This window comes from Trichoderma reesei, assembly GCF_000167675.1.
Source record: "Trichoderma reesei QM6a unplaced genomic scaffold TRIREscaffold_14, whole genome shotgun sequence".
NCBI lineage: Eukaryota > Fungi > Ascomycota > Sordariomycetes > Hypocreales > Hypocreaceae > Trichoderma > Trichoderma reesei.
In genome coordinates, this window is record NW_006711161.1 from 577,955 (window position 1) to 598,153 (window position 20,199).

The 20,199-nt window shown below is 54.9% G+C and overlaps 8 protein-coding genes across 8 annotated transcripts; 3 read left to right on the forward strand and 5 right to left on the reverse strand.

The window, feature by feature from the left end:
- Positions 1 to 293: 293 nt before the first annotated feature.
- TRIREDRAFT_64834 (uncharacterized protein) lies at positions 294 to 1,854 on the reverse strand (the record flags this gene model as incomplete). The annotated part of the gene is made up of 2 exons (XM_006966831.1): positions 294 to 1,291; positions 1,578 to 1,854. 2 exons carry the CDS (start codon positions 1,852 to 1,854, stop codon positions 294 to 296), a joined length of 1,275 nt encoding a protein of 424 aa, XP_006966893.1.
- Positions 1,855 to 2,703: 849 nt separating this feature from the next.
- Positions 2,704 to 3,825, forward strand: TRIREDRAFT_4677 (uncharacterized protein; the record flags this gene model as incomplete). The annotated part of the gene is made up of 1 exon (XM_006966638.1): positions 2,704 to 3,825. The coding sequence occupies one exon, from the start codon at positions 2,704 to 2,706 to the stop codon at positions 3,823 to 3,825; it is 1,122 nt and encodes a 373-aa protein (XP_006966700.1).
- A 191-nt stretch (positions 3,826 to 4,016) lies between these two features.
- Positions 4,017 to 5,954, reverse strand: TRIREDRAFT_64874 (uncharacterized protein; the record flags this gene model as incomplete). Its single annotated transcript, XM_006966832.1, has 5 exons — positions 4,017 to 4,690; positions 4,782 to 5,294; positions 5,355 to 5,406; positions 5,470 to 5,655; positions 5,769 to 5,954. The coding sequence occupies 5 exons, from the start codon at positions 5,952 to 5,954 to the stop codon at positions 4,017 to 4,019; spliced, it is 1,611 nt and encodes a 536-aa protein (XP_006966894.1).
- Positions 5,955 to 8,330: 2,376 nt separating this feature from the next.
- TRIREDRAFT_49838 (uncharacterized protein) lies at positions 8,331 to 12,299 on the reverse strand (the record flags this gene model as incomplete). Its single annotated transcript, XM_006966833.1, has 4 exons — positions 8,331 to 9,905; positions 9,987 to 10,343; positions 10,396 to 11,950; positions 12,024 to 12,299. 4 exons carry the CDS (start codon positions 12,297 to 12,299, stop codon positions 8,410 to 8,412), a joined length of 3,684 nt encoding a protein of 1,227 aa, XP_006966895.1. The 3' UTR covers positions 8,331 to 8,409.
- Positions 12,300 to 12,841: 542 nt separating this feature from the next.
- TRIREDRAFT_79619 (uncharacterized protein) lies at positions 12,842 to 13,423 on the forward strand (the record flags this gene model as incomplete). The annotated part of the gene is made up of 2 exons (XM_006966739.1): positions 12,842 to 13,156; positions 13,301 to 13,423. The coding sequence occupies exons 1-2, from the start codon at positions 12,965 to 12,967 to the stop codon at positions 13,421 to 13,423; spliced, it is 315 nt and encodes a 104-aa protein (XP_006966801.1). The 5' UTR covers positions 12,842 to 12,964.
- Positions 13,424 to 13,738: 315 nt separating this feature from the next.
- Positions 13,739 to 16,684, reverse strand: TRIREDRAFT_122730 (uncharacterized protein). Its single transcript, XM_006966834.1, has 3 exons — positions 16,486 to 16,684; positions 15,333 to 16,355; positions 13,739 to 15,270 (listed from the first exon to the last, which is right to left on the reverse strand). Exons 1-3 carry the CDS (start codon positions 16,555 to 16,557, stop codon positions 13,927 to 13,929), a joined length of 2,439 nt encoding a protein of 812 aa, XP_006966896.1. The 5' UTR covers positions 16,558 to 16,684; the 3' UTR covers positions 13,739 to 13,926.
- Positions 16,685 to 17,026: 342 nt separating this feature from the next.
- TRIREDRAFT_79623 (uncharacterized protein) lies at positions 17,027 to 17,736 on the forward strand (the record flags this gene model as incomplete). The annotated part of the gene is made up of 2 exons (XM_006966740.1): positions 17,027 to 17,063; positions 17,135 to 17,736. The coding sequence occupies 2 exons, from the start codon at positions 17,027 to 17,029 to the stop codon at positions 17,734 to 17,736; spliced, it is 639 nt and encodes a 212-aa protein (XP_006966802.1).
- Positions 17,737 to 17,807: 71 nt separating this feature from the next.
- TRIREDRAFT_79627 (uncharacterized protein) lies at positions 17,808 to 19,482 on the reverse strand. Its single transcript, XM_006966835.1, has 3 exons — positions 19,207 to 19,482; positions 18,419 to 19,139; positions 17,808 to 18,335 (listed from the first exon to the last, which is right to left on the reverse strand). The coding sequence occupies exons 1-3, from the start codon at positions 19,381 to 19,383 to the stop codon at positions 17,947 to 17,949; spliced, it is 1,287 nt and encodes a 428-aa protein (XP_006966897.1). The 5' UTR covers positions 19,384 to 19,482; the 3' UTR covers positions 17,808 to 17,946.
- Between the last annotated feature and the right edge of the window lie 717 nt (positions 19,483 to 20,199).

A 20,199-nucleotide genomic window follows, 5' to 3' on the forward strand; every position in this document is an offset into this window, starting at 1 on the left:
TATGATGGAATGAATTACAAGATAAAACAGCTTGACGGCTCTCGATTATCGGGCGTAAAAGTTTGACATTCTAACGGACCTGCAAAGCTGAAGACGTGATACAATCAAGAGCAAACTGAAAGCTGCCATCTCGCGCCGTCGTCTGTCTAATCTGGAGCAATAAGTGGGTGTCAAATGTATGCAATCGCAAGCTACCTAGAGGTAAAGGGTGAAGAAGAATCCCCATGGAGTGGATAGGAATACAACAGGCCGAAAGGATGGATGGGCAGTGAGTAAAGGCATCCATGTAACTCCTACAGGTTCGCTTTGGTTTTGTCGCTCTTTCGATTGGGCAGTGCAAGGCGCTTTTGGAATTCGTCGTCAATGGTCGACTTGTCCTTGAGGGGCTTCCTCGTCCACTGCTCGTACTCCTTCTCCTCGTCCCACCAATTGTCCATCTCGGCCCTGATCCAGCCGGCGGCCGCCGTCGCGCAAAAGAGCGGCTCCTCCAGGGGCACGAGGTGACCGGCCTGCTGGTGGGTGACGTGCTTGACGCGGCCGGCCTTTGCGCCGCCGCTGCCGCCGACGCCGACGCCGGTCGTCTCGAGCTTTTCGCGGATGAGGTGCGGCAGGGAGACGTCCGACTTGGCGCCGAAGACGTAGAGTACAGGAGGCCTGAGGTGGGGGAGGCGGGCGGCGGTGTTGTTGCCTTCGGGGCGGTAGAAGGGGAGGGCGAAGGGGATGTTTGGGTCGATGTCGGCGTCGGGGGCGAGGGAAGGGTTGGTGAGGAGGTTGGTGGAGGGGTCGAGGGCGGGCCAGAGGGGGCGGACGAAGGTGAATACTTCTTGGTGCTTTGTTGTTGTGAGGCGGACGGGGGTTGATGATGACGAGGATGGCGATGATGATGATGATGCGGATGAGGATGATGAGGGTGATGAGGAAGAAGGGACGTCACGGAGGCCGTAGCGGATAAAGAGGTCGAGGACGCGAGGGTCCCATGACTGGTAAAAGGGCTTTGAGCGAAACGCGGCGGCGGCGGCCTCGCGCGAGGGCCATGTGTCGCGGCGGATGGCGCTGAGGGAGGCGGGCGAGGCGTAGGTCTCGGGGGAGCTGGGGAGGTGGTCCTTGACGGAGGCGAAGCGGGCGATGACGGGGTCGAGCAAGACCATGCCGGCGAAGAGGCGCGGGTGGGTGAGGGCGACGTTTGCGAGGGCGTTTGCGCCGAAGGAGTGGCCCATTGCGATGAGGGGGCGGGGAGGGCGGAGGGTGTTGATGAGGTGGAGGATGTCGCGGGCGTAGTCGAGCCAGCTCGCTTTTTTGTTTGAAGAGCATCGAATGTCAATGAGAGGTTTGATGTGGAGATGGAATGGTGAATTGGAGTGAAAAGAGAAGGGATTATGGGATTTGGGAAAGAACGTACGGTCATTGCCTAGGTTGGCTTCGTTGAGGATGCCGCTTTGGCCTTGGTGGGCGGCGTCGGCGATGATGATGCTGCGGAGACGGAGGCCTTGCTTTTGGAGTTGTTGTAGGAGCTCTTCGTAGAGAGGCTCGTATAGCTCCTATTTCTCCGATTAGCATTCGCTGCTTTGTATCCCGACTTTTGTGTTTGTATCTTATCGTCTTGATGGGTAAGGTAGTGAGACGGATGGTATACATAGGTACCTTTGGGAAGCCATTTGCGTGAGCGCCAATGATGGTGATGTCGCCTTTGCGGGGAGGGCCGCCGTGCTTGGGCGTGTATTGCTTGACGTGAAGGAGGAGAGGTTCGTCTTGGGAGACGGCTGTTGCGCGAGGATATTCGCGTATGTGCGAGGCTTGGTAGGTGTGTTCGCGGATGTCGAACACGGTGGATGAGGATGAGGGTGAGGAGGCCATTGTGATGTCGTCCAGATATATCTCTATATCGATCCTATTTCCAAGGCTCGCGCATACGATGCTGAGCAGTCAAGATGAAAGACCCGTGTCGGCTCTCAACAGGCTGGCTTTGGCCTTCCAAGATAGGGCAGTACTGAGAGCATCAATCTGCTTCGCGGCATGTGCAATGTCTGTCTTCTACGCGGCATCACGGCGGCGGTCTCTTTGCCCTCCTGGAGTCGAGAGTGGAGTTTGAGCCTCGGCTCAAGAGGCTAGGTAGGCTCACCTAATGTTCGGAATCGGTTCGAGCGCTGAAGGATGGCGGCTCGGACCTGGATTTAGTGGCGGATGGCTCCCTGTTTAGGTGCTGACGGTGCCTGTATGCCATCCATTGATCCATGGATGTGGGTTCCATGGAGGTTAGTAATGGTGCCCGGGTGACACGTGAGATGCTGTCTCAGAACCGGGGAAGGTGAGCTTTGACGCCAGTGTCACGCATCTTGACAATGGAAGCTAAGGTTCTGTTTCCCTTCTCCCATAAAGCAAAAGCTCGAGTATCTCACAGATAAATTTTTTTTGGATAGCCAGCAGAGATTTGTGGCCCATATTCGTTTGCAGTCCTCTACACCATCTGGACAAGGGACCAGGCTTCATCTTTCCATTTGCCGCATGATTGCATACTGAAACTCGGGCATGGCAGGAGTTCTTTGGGGGTGATGGGGATGGAGTTCAGACGCCTCTGTTCCACCATATCAACAACTTGATCATCACGAGGGAGCGCATCTCATCCTGGGGTGACACTGGTCTCAAATCTGGGGTGGAAGGACAATGCAACATCGGTTGTGATATCATCGTCGTCAAACGGTAGACATGCCTGCGCCAACACCGGCACCGAGCATCATCCTGTTTGCTGGGGCTCCCTCGCCGACCTCTTTCAACCCTCAATCCTGCACTCTCAGCTGCTTCGAGGAGCCTTTCCGCAGCTTTTTTGGCCATCTTGATCTCGACAACAACCATCAGCTACAGAAACGGGACACAGATCCAGCTTCAGACGTGGAACTTGCATCGCAACAGACACACGCCGTATGGCGCTCTGTGCCACTCAACCGCCGCCCTCTTCACACTGGCCTGAGCCAAAACCACAGCATCCTGTTCGACACCTCTTTTCAAGCTCATCGTGACTTTTTCACCACCGCAGATGCCCAATCCATTGATGAGACCCGGCCTATTGGCGGCGGTGACGATGGGGGGGCACTTCTAACGCAGTTCTGCGAGGAGTCTCTCGCGGCTCATGAACTGATTCCGTCCAGCCAGCTACAGGCAGGTAACTTCAGCATGGACACGACTGAAGGGACTACCACTACAACATCCTTCTTGACTGACTCTTCCAACGACGTCTCCCTGCAAGAACAAGGTGTCACCCGGCCGTTACCGACTCCTGTGCCATCGCATCTTTCAGACCTGGAAGACGTCCCATCAGCCAAGCGCATCCTCGCTCTGGCCCCCCAGACAGTGACGCTCAACTTGATTGTTGCCGTCATTTCCATCGCCCAGCCCCGAACTGTCACGACCCGCTGGGGCACAACGCTCTCCTTGGTGGAGGTGCTCGTGGGCGATGAGACGAGATCGGGGTTCGCCGTCACCTTCTGGCTTACCAGTGACCAAGCCACAACCAGCCAAGTGAGCAAACTACGCCGGCAAGACGTTGTTTTGATGGAAAACGTGGCACTTCACGTCTTTCGCGGCAAGGTCTACGGCCAGAGCCTGCGCAAGAACCTGACGCGGGTGAGCCTCTTGTGGCGGAGCGAAGGCGGCGGTTACTATCACACAAGAGACCTCGCCAGACGGGCCGCCGCGAAACATCCCCAGCGAGAGAAGGCGAGGCTCGTCAAAGAGTGGGTTCTTCACTTTGTCGGCAGAGATGTGGGAGCAGTCACCCGGAAGCGCGCCAGTCGCAAATCGTGGGATCAGCCTCCCGATGATACACAGTAATGTGAGTACATATGTTTCTATTACATGTCGCTCAGGATTCTATTGCTCATTGCTCATTCATTAAAACTATGCAGCTTGGGGAAGCAAGCAGGGCTATACACATATGTTCAGTTTCCTGTGGGTATAAACAATACAAAAGGCTCGAATTAAGACGGCAGAAGAGGGGAGATGTAATTCGACGCGCACACATATTACACCATGGCCGGCGCTATTTCGCGCTTCTTACCATCCGGCCCCTTCTTGACCGACCTCCATTCAAAGCCCAGACAGCACAAGAATGCGCAGCCTGCACATGCGACGGAAATGTAATACGTGTGACGCAGGCCGAGCATGTACGCCTCAAGGACGGCGTCCAAGGCATCCAGCCGGTCGATGCCTGCAAGCACAGACTTGATCTCGGAAGCGCCGCTGTTGATGAAGAGTTGGGGGTTGATACCGAGGTTGTCCTTCTCAAGCTGGTCGATGAGGCCGTTCTGGAAGAGGGTCTGAGCAACAGCAACGAAGACTGCACCTCCCAGGACCTGGAAGAACTGGACGCAAGCAGTGCCGATGGGAACCCATTCCTGAGAAAGCACCGTCTGAACCACCAGAACACTGGCTTGGAAGCCAGCTCCGATACCCAAGCCGGCGAGGACCTGGTATCCGAACCATTCCTTGAGCGGAGTGTGGACGGCAAAGGTCGTGATCATGCCAGTTCCGACAGTGTACAGAATCATGCATGGCCAGACGATGAAGTTGTAATAACCGATGGCGGAGATGAGGCCACCCGTGAGGATCGAGGTGAAGACACTCGAAAGGAGCAGCGGCAAGATCTTGATACCGGCCGTGACGGCGCTGACGCCTTGAATAGCCTGGAAGTAGAGGGCTGTTGGGCAGTGAATTAGCACGTGTTCAAGATTGACAATGATACCATGTCCACTCGGGACGCTGGGGACGCAGTTGAAGAGGGAGCTTACAGAGATAGTAGATGAGAGGGAAGAATCCGGCGCCGAAGAAGAGACTAAAGAGCATGGCACAGAGCACATTGCGGTCCTTGAACATGCGCGGCGGAAGCGTGCCCTTGTCGCCCTTCCACAGCTGGATGCCGATGAAGATGCCAATCATGAGCCCGAATCCAACAAACAGGCCGATGATCCTGGAATTGCTCCAAGCGTACTCGGCACCACCCCACTGCAGGGCCAACAGCAGGCACACGATGGCGGGGATGAAGATGGCGGTGCCCAGGATGTCAATCTCGAGGATGCGGGACAGGATGGACATGTTGAGCGTGGCGTCCGAGTTGCGGTTGACGTGCAGGATGAGGACGACGATGAGCATGGCGAGGCCGCCGATGGGGAGGTTGATGTAGAAGCACCACCTCCAGGAGACGTTTTCGGTGAAGGCACCGCCAAGGAGAGGGCCGGCGACGGAGGCAATCCCCCACATGCCGCCGATGAGACCAAAGGCAAGGGGGCGCTTTTCAAGAGGCACTTCAGACACTGTTAGCCAACGGGAAGATGCATCGATACAAAGAGGTACAATGGACATACTGGACAGCGAGATGATGACAATGGAGCCGGAGAAGAGGCCTGCCGTTCCAATCTAGCCCTCAGTCAGCATCGGGTTCCTTGATACCAAGGCGTTGCCGATGATAATGGTGCTTACTCCTGCAATGGCTCGCCCAACAATGAGCGCCTTGGACGACGGTGCCACGGCCGAGAGCAGACTGCCGATTTCGAAGATGAAGATGGCGGCGAGATACGTCCACTTGACGTTGAAGAATTTGTATATGGCTCCGTACATTGGCTGGAGTGCCGTGGTGGTAAGGAGGTAGGCTGAGCCATACCAGCCCTTTGTGGACGAGTTAGCATGGTGCCTGGACTGCATATGGACGGGAGGAGAGACGCAGCGGATCATGAAAGGACAAGATCAGATGCATTTCGAAATCAAGAGTCGGCACTCACAATGTCCTTGACACTCTGAAACCTCGCCGTGATGGTGCCCAGCGCAGGCGCAATGATTGTCTGGTCCAGCGCCACGAGGAAGATGGCCATGCACAGCGCAAAGATGATGGACACGAGCTTGATGCCCTTTGGATAGTTGACGGTGGCATCGGTGGCTGCCGTCGCCGTCTTTGCGACCTCTTCCATGACGGCGCCGTCCTTGTTGTTGGCATCTGCGTTGTTCGTCGCCGTCGGCTCTTTTTCGCCTCCCGCTACGGCGATTTCCTTTTCGGCGTCATCGTCGCGGGTCAGGGGGATTGAGCCGCGCTCTGTCTTGTCCGACGAGAGGCGCGGCGTTGGCGATGTCGAAGACATTGTTCCGTCCCTGGGTATGGGATGAAGGGAGGGCTGGAGAGACAGACAGACAGACAGACAGTTGGAAAGAAGAGAAAGGGGAAAAAAGAGGAGGAAGAAGTTGATGTTCTTCTCTTTTACCAGGTCGGCAGTTTTCCTCCCATCCAAAGGGCGCGACTATAACAATAGTCCTTTTGAACGAATCGGATCGGCCAGAGGCCCAGCAGCTGAGGGCTCTAGGCTGAAAACGTGAACGGCGAGAAAAATACTCTAGTGCTGCACAACAGAACCGTTTTCGCTGACTGCGTGTTCGCCTTTTGTATTCGGTTTTTCTGTTTGCTGCTGCTCTTTTGCTTCCCTGCCCGTGGGCAATGCAAGATGCAGGGGATTCGAGACTAGGTAAGGAAGTTATTACAAATGCGCGGAAAGTAGAAGAGAAAGCCAATTGATACACTCATGACAGGCAGGATGGCGCGAGTCCGTACACCTTTTCAGCCTTATTATACAGGGGAGTGCTCCTCGAAGAGACATACCTACTAGTACTACCACACACACACGCACACGCATTCACACACCCCCCCTGTCAGGACCTTGATCGTATCAGACCGCCTGGATTAGAATCTCTCGGCCATCGGATTGATTCGATTCCACGTTTGTGCCAAGGACTAGTGGAAGCCATGTGCCGTGAAATTCTCCAGAGTACATGCAAGAGCAGGAGCAGTACCTAGGTATCAGCGAATAGCTTTTATTGTTCCAACGGCAAACGGCTTTCCGCCTGGGGTGGAAAGGGAAAAGGGGAGGAAAAGACAAGCAGGCGTGGCAAACAACTCTCGGACTTGTCTCTTTCTCGTCCCAAGCTAACACCCCCCAAAGAAACGACGAATCTCGGCCTAAGAGAGTCCACTTGATGCGATCCTTCACGACATTGCACGGAGATTGCCCAAGGCTGTCCTGCACCACAAGAGTCCTACATACTATCTATCAGGCACCAAGAACTGCTACTATCGCAACTCCGCAAAATCCTTCTCCCCCTGTTGACTGTACATTAGGGATATAGTCTTAACTCCGCAACAACAACCTTCACAAGGCATCACAGCGCTTCAGGTCGGTATAGTACTAGAGTGATACTAGTAGTATCGCCAAGCAAACAAGCAAAAACAAGCACTAATATAGGCTTCTCCCGGCCAGATCCTTCACGGACCCACCCATGACTCAGATTTTTTTTTCTTTTTTTTTTTTTTTTTTCCTCTTCTTTGTTCTTACAATGGAAGAAAGAGGTTTAGTCGCTGGAATTAGAAAAGACCGAACATTGAAGCTCCCCATGTTCAAAAGGTACAGAGATTTAGTAGTTAGTCTGCCATGTTCCCATTGGGTGTCAGACGCGGACTTGGAGGTTGACCGATGTCCGAGGGGGCGTGAATAGAAGCGTTGGGCGGCTGAGGTATGTTATTATTATCATTTTTTTTTTCAGCTGTAATTGATTTACTTACTTGCTTTGCATTGCGGAAAATGTTTCAGCATGACGACGACGACTCCCCAAGGTGCACTGTTCAAAGTGATACCTATCATCCGTCACAAGGTACAGTATATACATGTAGTTGGAATTGGGTTTCAACAGCACACACACACAATAAACTGGAGACAAACCGCGACGATCCTCTACTGTACATACTGTAGTAGCCGTGCTTACATGGGATTCACCTGCAAAAACAACGTCCATTCATCCATCCATACGCGTACCACGCTTCGTATACCCGTATATCCCCATCATATCACATCACACATCATCCCCACAGACGCTCTCAACCTCATCATCAACAACCCAGCCTTCTTCTAGCCCTCCCTTCCCTTCCATATCATCCCCCAATCTCATCAAAAAGCCGCACCGCACATCTTCGGCCTGGCTCCACTGCGAACCCCGATTCGCAGGCACCGCAGTCGAGGCTTGAGATCGGGAAACCAGCGCCCTATGTCCGAAGAGCAAACCCCCCCTTTTTCTTTTCTGGGATACAAACAAAGCATGAGCAAATTCTGATACTACCGAGCCGCCATGCCTTGCATCAATCTATTGCAGCCACCAACATCAACCACGTCATGACCTAATAATACCCTTACCCTTCGCTCAGCTCCTCACTTACAAACCAATACATACATACTACTATACTTCTCACGCAAGGGGGGTTTAGGAAAATGGGGCAATAAACAATCGAAAGACAAGACAGAGAGAATAAGACGTCAATAATGTCATTACTATTCCTTCTTCCATCTACTAGTAGTCTAGAATAGAGAGTCATACGGCCTCGCCTTTTCATCCCTCCGGCGCCAAAGGAACCCATACCAGCAGCCCGTCCTTGTCAATCTTCATCCCCTCGGTCGGAATCACCCGCAGCACCTTCTGGAAGTACTTGTCCCTCACCACCAGGCCCGGCCGGATGAAGACGCCCCGGACCAGCGGCAGCAGCCGGTACGTCTTGGTCCGCCTCGACATGGGGAGCAGATGCATCGTCGTCTGCTTCGGCCCGGAAAAGGCAAACGCGTCGCTGGGCTCCATCGCCAGCCCAAACGTCAGGAAATGGCTCGACGGATTCTCAATCGTAATGTCCAGTCGCACCAGCCCAGCCTGCTCCGGCGAGCTGTGAAGCACCGATGCCAGGACCCTGGGCTCCGTCCCCAGCACCATGTACTGCCCAACCGTCATCGTCGTGACATTGACCGTGCCGCTCTCTCCGCCTGTCGGCTGTTGTTGTCGTTGTCGTTGTCGTCGCCTCCAGCGGACTGCAAACGCCAGATCTATGGCGACTGGATGTCTATCGTCCAGCGTGGCCTTTTGCGCCACGAGATCGAATCGAGCTTCGTACATCTTCTGTGGGGCGACAGGCATGCCGTCTGCTGAGAACTCGGGCTGGTTCACAACTTGACATCGTCCGCCAGGCGTTACGCCGGTAACCAGCAGATCCAACCCTACCACGTCCAGCTCTTCTGTAGCAAATGATGCATAGTGACAGACCAGACACCATTGTTGCGCAAGGCCCTTGGCCGGGATCACTTCGCCTTCAGTCAGGTCTTGCACATCCTCGTAGTCAAACAGGCTTGGCCAGGCATCAGGATGCAGTCGCGGCATCAAATCGTAGTTTGCTTCGAACGCATTCACCACGTTCAGATGAACGGGCAGCACTTGGAAAATTGGTGTTGCCGCGTCTGATTCCAAGTGATAGTCCGCTTGGACCTCTATGTCGTACACCGTAGGTGCTGGTGCAGGGTCGAGGTGGATTGACACTTCCATCGACGACGAGCTGGCTACGCGACCGAGCGTCAGCCCCGTCACTTGCGACTCTTCTTCCGCAGCGTCCACTTCTCGTTTGTGTTCACCGGCCTCCACTCGGAACCGAGGAATGGTCTTTCCGACGATGCGAACGTCCAGCTTCACATTGGCCGCATCATGCTCTTCATTGAGCAAGCTGATTCGCAGGGGAATCGGCTCATTCGCATAGTACTGGTCCATCGGCTCTACCAGTGCCAGCTTCATCTTAGGAGGTCGTGGCTGTATCTGTAGAATATGGCCGTCGGGCCTCGATAATCGCGGTTTCGCCAAGCCATGGACGTACCACGCTCCAACTTTACCCAGCTCTGACAGGGACAGCGTGTAATCCAGCTCAAAGGCATCAGCCTTGTAAGTCAGAATCACCCGGGATGCGGACACCTGGCCTGGCTCCCGCAAGGGAATGTCCATCTCCAATACCCGTCTGTGGCCGGGCTTGAGCGTCAGGTCGCATGTGCCAGTCAAGTAGGCGTCTTTCTCGTTGCCTTGGTTTTGAGGCCCGTCTTTCACTTCAACTTCGTCCTTGTCCTCATCTTCATCTTCCTTCTCATCGCCCTCCTTGACACTTTCAGGAAGCCGCTCAGTTAAAGACACGGCGCTCACAGAGGGAGATTCCCCCGATGAATTCGTCGATGGCGCAGAGGAGTCGTGAACGATTGTGATGGGCTTGAGGTGGCCCTCAAACTCGATCCGGATTGAGGCCAAGGTGACCGGAGTAGCCACTTGATGCGCGTCGGACTTGAGTGACAGCTGGGCTAGGCAAGTTTCACCAGCTCGACCCTCCTTTGAGCGGAAAGCAAAGGATGCCGCAACGAAGGATGAGGCCAGGTCATCCGAGATTGTGATAAACGGCTTCACTGTTGAAGACACCCCATCTAAAGACTTGCCGAGGTCGTAGTGCCAGTTTTGCTTTCGAGTATATCCTACAAGTCATGTTTTAGCTGGAGCCCAAGCGCGCATATAGACGGGACCTACTTTTATCCATGAGCTCCCAGTCAATGGCGACTACGATATCCGCCCGTCCAGTTTCGGCTGCCGCTCGTCTCATCACCCAGAGGATATCTTCAGAGATATCCAACCACCACTCTGAGCGAAACGACTTGTCTTCCCACAGCGGCCTGAGCATCGCGAGCACCTCGTTCCAGGACTTCATTGTCGCCATTTCTCTCGCACACTCCAGCGATATCTCCGCGGCAATCCGGTGCTGCTTCCGAGCTTGGAACTGCGACCTCGCGTTGAGGAGGCAGTCAATAATGAGCTGCGCATGGTTGACTCCCGTCCCGTCCAGTGGATATTCCTCGTGAGGCGGGGGGCACATGTAGGTATCGTATCGAATGGCCTTGCTCGCCACCCTCGACGCGGGCGAAGCGTCCGGCGCTCCCCTGTCATCGTCGGGTATCCTATGGGCCAATGCTCTCCGCGCTCCGAGATGGCGCGCAGCTATTCGATACCAGTAACCAGTATGGTGCAGCAGCTCCCACGGCTGTAGGCGCTCGCCGAAAAGAGCCTTCTCCGGCGGAAGGTAGATAGTCATCGTCATAGGTCCCAAGCCGGGAACCTGTACCAGCTCGATCAAGTTGGCCATGACCGTTGCCCATCGGGATTCCCAGGCCTGCCAGCCATAGTTGTTGGTGCCTCGTCCTCGTCTGTCGACAAAGTCGCCGATGCGGTCGCGATGAGCTTGCCATCTCCTCACTGCCAAACTGGTCTGGCCCATCCAGAGATGCAGCCGCAAACAGCGTATGGAGATGATGTCTGCCAAAAGCCGCGCCTCGTTCCAGCGAGGGCTCCAGCTGGGAATGATGTCGAGCACATCTTGTCCCAGCAGGATCTCATACGCCTGCTCAAAGGAGCGAACTGCGGCATCAATCTCCTGGCGAAACTCGGCAAAGATGGCAGACTTGAAATCGTAGCGGAAGTTCCAGTCGGGCAGCGACAATGTCTGCGACGTTCCAGACGTCGGCGGCAACGTTGGCTGGGGCACAACTCCCCGGGATCGCTTTTTTCTCGCATGCCTCCCGAGATCACGATAATACTCAATGGCCGTGTTGTACAGCAGAGTGAGGATGCTGTCCATTACCCTCTTGAGTTCGACCTGCGTGTCCTGCGACGGGATGTAGAAGATCGATTTAGGATCCAGCCCCGTCCCCCTTCGGATGTACTCCAGTCGGTCTTGAATGACTTCAGCAGTCAAGGTAGCCCTTGCTTCTTGATCGCCGAGAATGATGACAACGAGGCGCGTCTTGTATCCCGACTCCAACAGGGTTGCTCTTATACCATTAAGGTCAGCCTTGAGTCGATTGTCCTGCAGCGTCGCTGTCTTGGGGTCGCTCGTCAGAGTATGAAAGCATATAAAGACGCTCGGGACCTCTTCCTGATGCTTCCTGATCCACTCCGCATTCATCAACCCATCAGGGTACAGGGCAGACGACGGACTGAGCGGCGAGAAGGGCGAGTGCAGAACGGGGGCCGTCGTCAGCGGTTCGATTGTCTCCGGCAGCGTCGCTCGTCGAGGTGGAAGCGTAAAGGTCTATGAGTTCACAATCAGCACATGCTGCGCATTTGAAAAAATGGTGGCCCTCGAGCCTGCAGAATCGCCTTACCCTGCCGACGGTCTTGACACGAACGCGGTAGGGCTCTTCCCTCGTCATCACAGTCCATGATTTGCCGCGCTCGTTGACCCTCTCAAAGAACGACTCCAAGAAGCTCGCCTCCTTCCCCTCGAGGGGCGGCAGATCGGATCGAAGCAGCACCCCCTCGCCATTGGCCTTGCCCTTGGCCTTGGGCGGCGGCTCAGGCTGGTCGTGGCTGGAGCTCAAGCCCGACACGACGAGCAGCGGCACGTTATGATCGAGGCTTCCCAAAGGGTAGCCATCCATGGTGATTAGTTGGGCGCCGAGAAGACATGTGCCAGGCGTCTGGTCGGGGCGCTCGAGCTGTGCATGCAGACTGCGAGCGCGACGGAGTCTCTGGTTGCTGTAGAGATCGGTCAATCAATCAATCAGCCAGTCAGTCAGTCAGTCAATCGATATCGGAGCGAAAGCTGCCCCTCGTTTGCGCAAAGCAGCCCACCTGCAGCGCTCAGAGGACGGAACTTGCGAAGGCTGTCACGCTGGTGTAGAAGTTGTGAGAGCCGGGAATCAAGTACTCAAGCGGTGACTTGGGAATCAATCAACAACGCATCTCGACTTGACGCTCAACGAGATGAAACAACCACACAATATGTATCCAGTAGTAAGCCCGAGGAGCTCTGGAGTGTGACGCTCACCAGCTAGGTACCTAGCACGTAAGTACTTACAGCGGCAACCACCAGAGAGCTCGCTCACAAGGCCCGCACCGGAAGAACGCCGGAAGCCAAACCAGTCGCAACCCCCCCAAAAATTATCTCTAGCCAATTCAATGTCATCAAACCCACCACAGCAAACCAAAACCACCAGCAACAAGAAAATCGCCAATCCGCAACGAGCCGCTCAGCGGTGCAATTCGCCTTTCTACCTACAGTCCCTACCATCTCACTCATTCTCGATCGATCACAGCAGCAACCATGAGACCTACGCAGATCCTCGGCGTGGGCAAATACCGCCACCTCAAGCTCACAACAAAGGACGTCGGCCGCGGCTTCTACAAGGGCAACCGAACGGGATCCATGGGTCGACACACAAAGTACGGAGGCTACCTGATTGAGTGGAACAAAGTACGCACATACGTCGTGCCTCAAAACCTCGCAGAGTCCAAGGTACGTTCCTTTCTGCTATCCATCCCCCTCGCCCTCGCAGAGCGGCGCCGACGGGCAATGATGCCGCAACAACTTGGCGAGGGGGCATTGAAAAGAAATATGAAAAGAAGAGCTGACAATGGGGCTTTTTGTGCTGCAATGCAGCTCACTCCCTTTGTGAGCAGAGAGGTTCGCGAAGAGCCTGGTGACTACAAGGGCTTGAACAAGGGTCCCCAGGATCCTTACTTTTACGTCGAGCAGTGGAAGCGATACAACGGCGTCGATTAAACGCTTCCTATGGATCAAACTAACACTTTCACTCCGATCGAGACGAGGAACCGAGGATCATAGAGCAGATGTTGACGATGCGCATTCGAAATGATGTTGGAAGTCTCAGAACATAGATCCAGCAGAAGTCAAGGGTATTCTGCTGGCCTTGTACATATGCACCCGACGAACATTGTACCATCATCATGTATGAAAAAAAGCTGGAATGGCGAATGGAGGACAAGAGTACATATCACAACAATGTGATTTTTGGCCATGGTATCCAAACACACTATACACAGGGCAAAGTAGGGAAAAAATGCCAAAATTCAAACTCAACAAACAAGAAACCACCATACAGGTGGAGGGGATATCGCTGTCTGGTATATGCTGCTCGCTTGCTTGCCTTGCTGTCATTCCCTGTATTCAACGTCTGCCTTCTTGTCCCTTGCTTTCCATCTCTTGTAAAACCCCAACCTTGAATATTCTTGTCGCCCGAGATCATCCTGACTCCGCCATGTTCGCTATGCCTCCGTCTTCTCAACATCACCCGCACCAGCTTTCAACTCCGTCCCACCCAGCCCCGTCCCAGCCCCTGAGCTCATCGGCCTCGACCCCGGCGTCATCGTCGAATTCAGCGTAATCATGCTCGCAGTCTCCGCATCGTTCTTAATGGTAAACGGCAGCGCGATGCCGTCCAGGAAAGGCCTCTTCCCAGCAACCCCCGTCTCAGGCGAGTGTCCGTCGTGCGCAGCCTCCTGCTCCCGCCGCATCGCAAGCAGCTGCGCCACGGGCGTATCCTCGTTCACCTCTTCGCTGCTCGTCTGGTGCTCATCCCGCACGACCCGCTGGTGTGAGGGTCTGCGGTTGTGCCCCAGTCTCTCGCCTTCGGTATTCGAAGATTCTCCATTGTGCAGTTCAGGGGTGACGGCTTGCATCTCGGGCTCGTAATTGGCCTTCTGCTCCCTCTCGACCGTCATCTCGTCATGCTTGGAGCCCCAGAGAGACCATATGGCCAGGCCGAAACTCTTCCTCCTCTTTCTTGGCTGCAACTCTTTGCCCACGGGGATCCGCCCGGCCAATGCTGTTGGCGGTGGATGCTCACCTTCGCCAAAGTCTTGGTACCCAGCAAGCATCTCTTTGACAATCTTTTTGTGTACTTTGGCCTTTGCGCTGGCGTATTTAGTGTCCCATGTGTGCTTCGTATTCAACCATTTCTTCACGGGACCCTGTTTGATAACGCCAATCTCCTCGGGCTTCATGATGCACCCGGGGAGCTCTTCTTCTGGCGCGAGAGGGAAAATGAGGCCGTTCCTGCTTATTCGCTGCCGGATCATGTAGTTTCTAAACTTTGGTAGCGGGTCTCCTGCTCTTCCAACTTCCGTAAAGGTCGGTTCCTCTGCTGGCTCTTTGTCCTTGTTCTGTCCCTGCTCTTCCTGTCCCCCAGCTTCTGTGTCAGAACCAGAGCTCGTTATGACCGAAATCGCATCGTCGTCCATGATCTCAATGTCCCTGTTCTGTGCACGCGCCAAAGCCCAGGCACCAAACTGGGCTATCGATCTGTACATGTACTTTGCAGGGCTGGTGAAGCTGAGCGTCGGGGCGACGTGGCACAAATCATCCCAGACCTGAAGCTGCACATAGGTAGGCTTGTACTTGGCAAGCAATTCCCTTCCGCGCTCCGTCAGGTCTGCGTCCGGCGGTGCGTATTTCGTTGGGTTGGCGCACTTGTGAGCCAAGTAAATCTGTTCGTCGCGCAAGAGTTCGCCGCCTCCCACGGTAATCAGAAGAGGTGGCAGTCCGCCGAGCGTCGGCTGCTTGACAGGGCTCACCAGCGGATGCGATAGAAGAGCGTTCGTGGTGTACATCTAGAGCAAAGGTTAGCCCTAACCAAGTTCATCCTCTCTCGGTCGAGCTGTCATAGACTCACCTGAATCTGGTCCTTCATGGTGATCAGCTCTCCATCAATGGTGACAGTCAAGAACTTTTCCGTCTCGGTGTGAAGTCCAGTACTATCAACATGGACCCCAGCGTCGGCATCACTCATCGGAACCACAGGCTTCTGCTGCTTCTCCTCCAGCTCAGACGTCGGCGGGGGAGCCGGTTTCTTGATTCCCTTCCTGCGCTTCTCCACCTCTTCCTCGAGCATCTTCAAGTCATCTTCGTTCGGTGGCGGCCACGCCCTCGAAGGCTTATGATGGAATCCCGACGTCGGTATGTAGTCCAACGGGGCATCCCCAGCAAGACTCGGAAACGAATGCGTCAAGTCACACCACGGGCTGATGAGAATACCACCAGCCGGCAGTGGAATGCCTTGGTCTCGAAGAAGGCAAAGCATCGCCGTAACCATGCCGCCGCCCGCCGAATCGCCAGCAAACACAATCGTGCTCGGGTCCTGAATAGTGAGCAGATACAGATACGCCGCCAAACAATCCTGCAGACCGCACGGAAACGGAAACTGCGGCGCCAGGCGATACCGAGGAGCAAAGACCCTAGCTTTGAGCTTCCTCGCATGGCGCTGCATCTGATACCGGTGCTCGTCCACGCTCCCAAAGTAGTACGCGCCGCCGTGGACGTACAGCATCACGCGGCGCAGCGGCTCGTTGTTCTTCTTGCGCTCGTGGGCGTCCGCCCGCATCTCGATCCATTCGGCCTCCATGGGCCCCTTTGGCCCTCGCCAGTGCCACCATTTCCTGCCGCCAATCTGTCGGATGCCGTCGGGCCCCAGCTCGCCTTCGATCAACTCCGCGGCTCGACCGAGGTGCTCGTCCGGGATGGTGACGCTTTCCAGCTTCACCCACTGCGGGTGCGGAACCCATTGTGCTGTGAATGCCTGGATCTCTTCGACGGTGTGGTGCGAGGCATACTCGAGGAACGATCGGATCAGGTGCAGTCCTTCGTCGTACGACAAATGAGTAGTCGGGTGCTCTTTCAAGTTCTTCTTGTTGAGGTACTACAAGATTCACGTCTCCCGTCAGCAAACCGTACGGCTTGGGATGCAAGTCGACCAAAACACCACGACTACTCTGTAAACGAAAGACATCGTGCCTTTTCAGTCTGTCCTCCCATGGGTCTCGACATACGTGTGAAAACAAGGTGGAAACCACCGTTGGCGTGACGGCCAGCGACACCGATGTCGTGTTGAGCCTATTCATGGCGATTTCGTTTGCTCTCCGGGCCCCATCGACGTCGACAAAGGCATGTGCGGATCGCTCGTTTATAGGGGATCTCGTTGCAAAGAGGCAACATTAATTAAAGATACGGAGCACTGCAAGACACCGGCACCCCGTCGTGGAAGCGGCAGCGAGGTCGAGGCATCTGGTATTGGCATCAGGGGTTTCATGATGTCATGCTCTCTCTCCGGCAGGGGGATCATCTTGGCTCCCAATCCTTCGAATGTCGGTTAGGTCGACGAGGTTCCAAGATATTACCGCTTTAGTACTAGCCCCAGATGCCCGTGCAGCGTTCACGGCAGTGGTCCGTGCGGAGCCAATCTGGCACAGAAATCGTGGGAGAAAAAAAACACCAAAAATTTTGTGCAGAGTTTACAGGCATCTCGAAATCTCGAGCCCCTCCATATCCCCGCTATAATTCCAGCTTCAACATCAGCATCAGATTAGCACAATGGCGTCTACAGAGGCCGCGCAGCTGCCGCCGGCTGGTAAGTGGAAGAAAATGCTTTCATAATAATCATGCTATAGAATACTAATTCGTGGGCTTTGTGTGATACAGCTACCCGCCAGTCCAACTTCGAACAAGCAGTCGCATGTGCCCTGCACCTCTGGCCGGCCCTGACTCTGGCCGTTCAGAACGGCTGGGGAGGGCCCGACTCTGCTGACAAGCGAGACTGGTTCGCCGGTGCCGTTGTCGATCTTTTTCCTGAGTTCACCGACGCCCAGCCCGGAGAGGCGGCAAAGACCACCGCCGAGGAGCCGGATATGGAAGATGTCGAGACGGTGCTGCTGCAGGTCATGGTCGACGAGTTCGAGGTCAACATCGACGACGACTCTGCCCTGGAGGTCGCGAGGTCCATCGTCAAGGCGAGATCCGAATGCGCCATTGGCGAGTTCAACGAAGAGGTCAAGAAGCTGCGCGAGCGCTTCGCAAACCGGAAGGGCACCAAGGTGGACCAGATGTTCAAGAAGGCCGAGGACCAGGACCAGGATACCGACTGGGAGTCAGGAGACAGTGGTGAGGACGACGACGACGACGAGGGTAACGGAGGCGACGTCGACATGGATGAAGCCCCGCCTCTGGTATCTGTCCCCAAGGAAAAGCCCGCTCCAGAGGTCGACGATGACGGTTTCACCAAGGTCACCAGGAAGAAGAGGTAGATCATCGGGAAGAGAATCAGGGGAGGGCAAGCTATCGCTGCCGGAGGAACTCTCCCACTCAGCATGATCCAAAACAGAGCGATACAGCGCCCGCGACGGCTCAAACCTGTCAAAAGGCGATGGAAATCCTAAACGCCCAACCCGCCCAAGCTCTAGGAAACAAAGCATACTCGCACACGCACACGCACAGAATGGGACGCGGCGCAGAACCTACTCCCAGTCCTCATCGCTGTCATCGTCACTGTCGTCATCCCCCTTTTTCTTGGCTTCTTTGGGGCTATTGGGTGTCCGGCTAGGCAGCTGGCTCGTCTTTCCCGAAGCCGCTCCCACAACATCATAGCTGGCGTCGGTTTCTGCCTCGGACTTTTCATCATGGGATTTCCTCGCCTCGTCAGGCTTCGACTCTTTGGCGCCAGCAGCTCCCTGGATTGTGGTGGAGGAAGCAACGGATTCGGGTTTCTTGCCCTTGGCGTCGGCAGCGGTAGAGGCGGGCTTCGCGGGCTTGTCGTTATCGTCTTCGGACTCTTCTTCCTCAGAGTCTTCGTCCTCCTCTTCCTCCGAGTCGTCATCCCAGCCAACCTCGTCCTCCGTAGACGCAGCTAATATAAACGTCAGCAAGAAACGGTATATAGATGGAGAATTTAACGAGGCCACGAAACGCATCTAATGGGCAATCATTTACCTTTAAGAAGGTCCCGTCGTCGTGATTCAGCCGTCTCAATGCCGTGACGCAAAAAGTAGTACCTCTTCCAGAAGTCGGCGTAGGGAATCTGGTCTGGCACAAGCTTCTCCATGGTCGAGCGCAGTTCGGGGTACTTCGCCAAGTCGCTGCTAATCTCATCCGTCTGTTTGTCGAGATCAAAGCCCTTGGTCCATTGTTCGTATTCTGTGGCAGATGGGTCCTTGGTGAAGCTCTCCGGCGATGTGTGGATGACATGCAGCTGTGCCTCGAACCGCGAAGTATGAATCACCCGCTTTCCCTGGGCGTCCTTGCTCTCGAACATGACCTGGCTGCCTTGGTTGGATTCATCAGGAGGCGCGACGCTAATGGCGTCTCGTAAAAAATCTCGAATGTTGGTTCCAAATTTGAGCAGCGCTTCGTCTGCGGCGTCCTCGGCCTTTTGAAGGTCCTTCAAGCGCTTCGCGGCCTCGGATCTTAAGCGTGACAGCACTGTTTCAGACTCTTGTGTAGAGGAGGCTTCGCCCGCTGCCGGAGTTGTCGCATTGGTCGGGGTCCTCTGGCTATCGTCGGCGTCGGTGGTGGACAGATCGGGGATGATGGTTGTGAGAGAAAGCGAGCGCGTTCTGTTTGCGATGGTTTCCCGAAGGCTGGAAAGGCCCTTCTGCGCATCTTCGCCGACCTCTGCAATCTCCTTGGAAGCTTGGGTGTAGACCGATTCGCCCTACAATAGAGCCATGAGCCTCGGTTACAGGTGTTGGTAATATGCGCCGGGATGGTGGCTGTCATACCTGTTTGATCACATTACCAAAGAAACCTCCAATCTTGGCGCCCCATGGACTGGCTGAGAACGCCTTGTAGGCTTCCTGGATGTCGCTGTTCAGAGTGTTCTCCTGCTTCGCGCCCTCTCCTCCCTCGCCAGCATTCTTGATGGTCTCCTCTTGGATATGGTCGTAAGCGAGATCCATTGCGTCCGGACGTCGGTTCGGCCGTAGTAGGAGATGTATCAATGAGAAGGGATCGGCTCCGCTGCCGTTATTGAAGCTCCAAGACGACCCTCGGAACTTGCTCTCAGGAGGTGGACTTGCAAATCGGCAGCTCAGCTGGCGCTGGCTCATGAGGCTAGCGGATCTCCTGCGTTAGAAGGGCGGGGAGTGCATTCGCAGTCACGTGAATGTTGGGTGAGCATCTTCATCACAAGTGTCTCCTACCCTGCAGCTTCAATATGAACGCCAGAAACCTAGGAAATCCCAACATGAATAGGTAGAACGTGTTTGGCTAAGGGTTTCCATGTACCTTTATGGCCAGGCAATAGCGATGTTTGGATGCATGTGGCCAATGCGGATTTTCGGCGTGAAATACCCGTTCTCTTGAGTAAAGCCGTGCCAAACGGTGGTGGTGAATCGGGCAAAAACACACACAGTTACGGACTACGCTGAATAATCTTTCATCCAGAGATGCCTGCTATTTGCAATCATCAAACTGGCACTACTGAGACTATGTATTGCATTACAAGTACCGGAGAGGGAAACCCGATCGTCAGACCAAACGAGGTATCCTTTTCATGCCATGCTCACAAGAACAGACGAATGTTGGCCTTAGTAATGGCATGATTCAATGAACTGGTGAAGACGGCTGAGAACAAAGGTGGCTGAAAGGAAACGTTGATTACCTCGGTTGATACGGTAGTATTCAACTGTACCGACCATGGTAGCCCGGTTCCTGGCATTTGTGCCTGAAACGTTGATGGCGGCCAACGCCGTGTGTTGTTCCTGTTATTATGG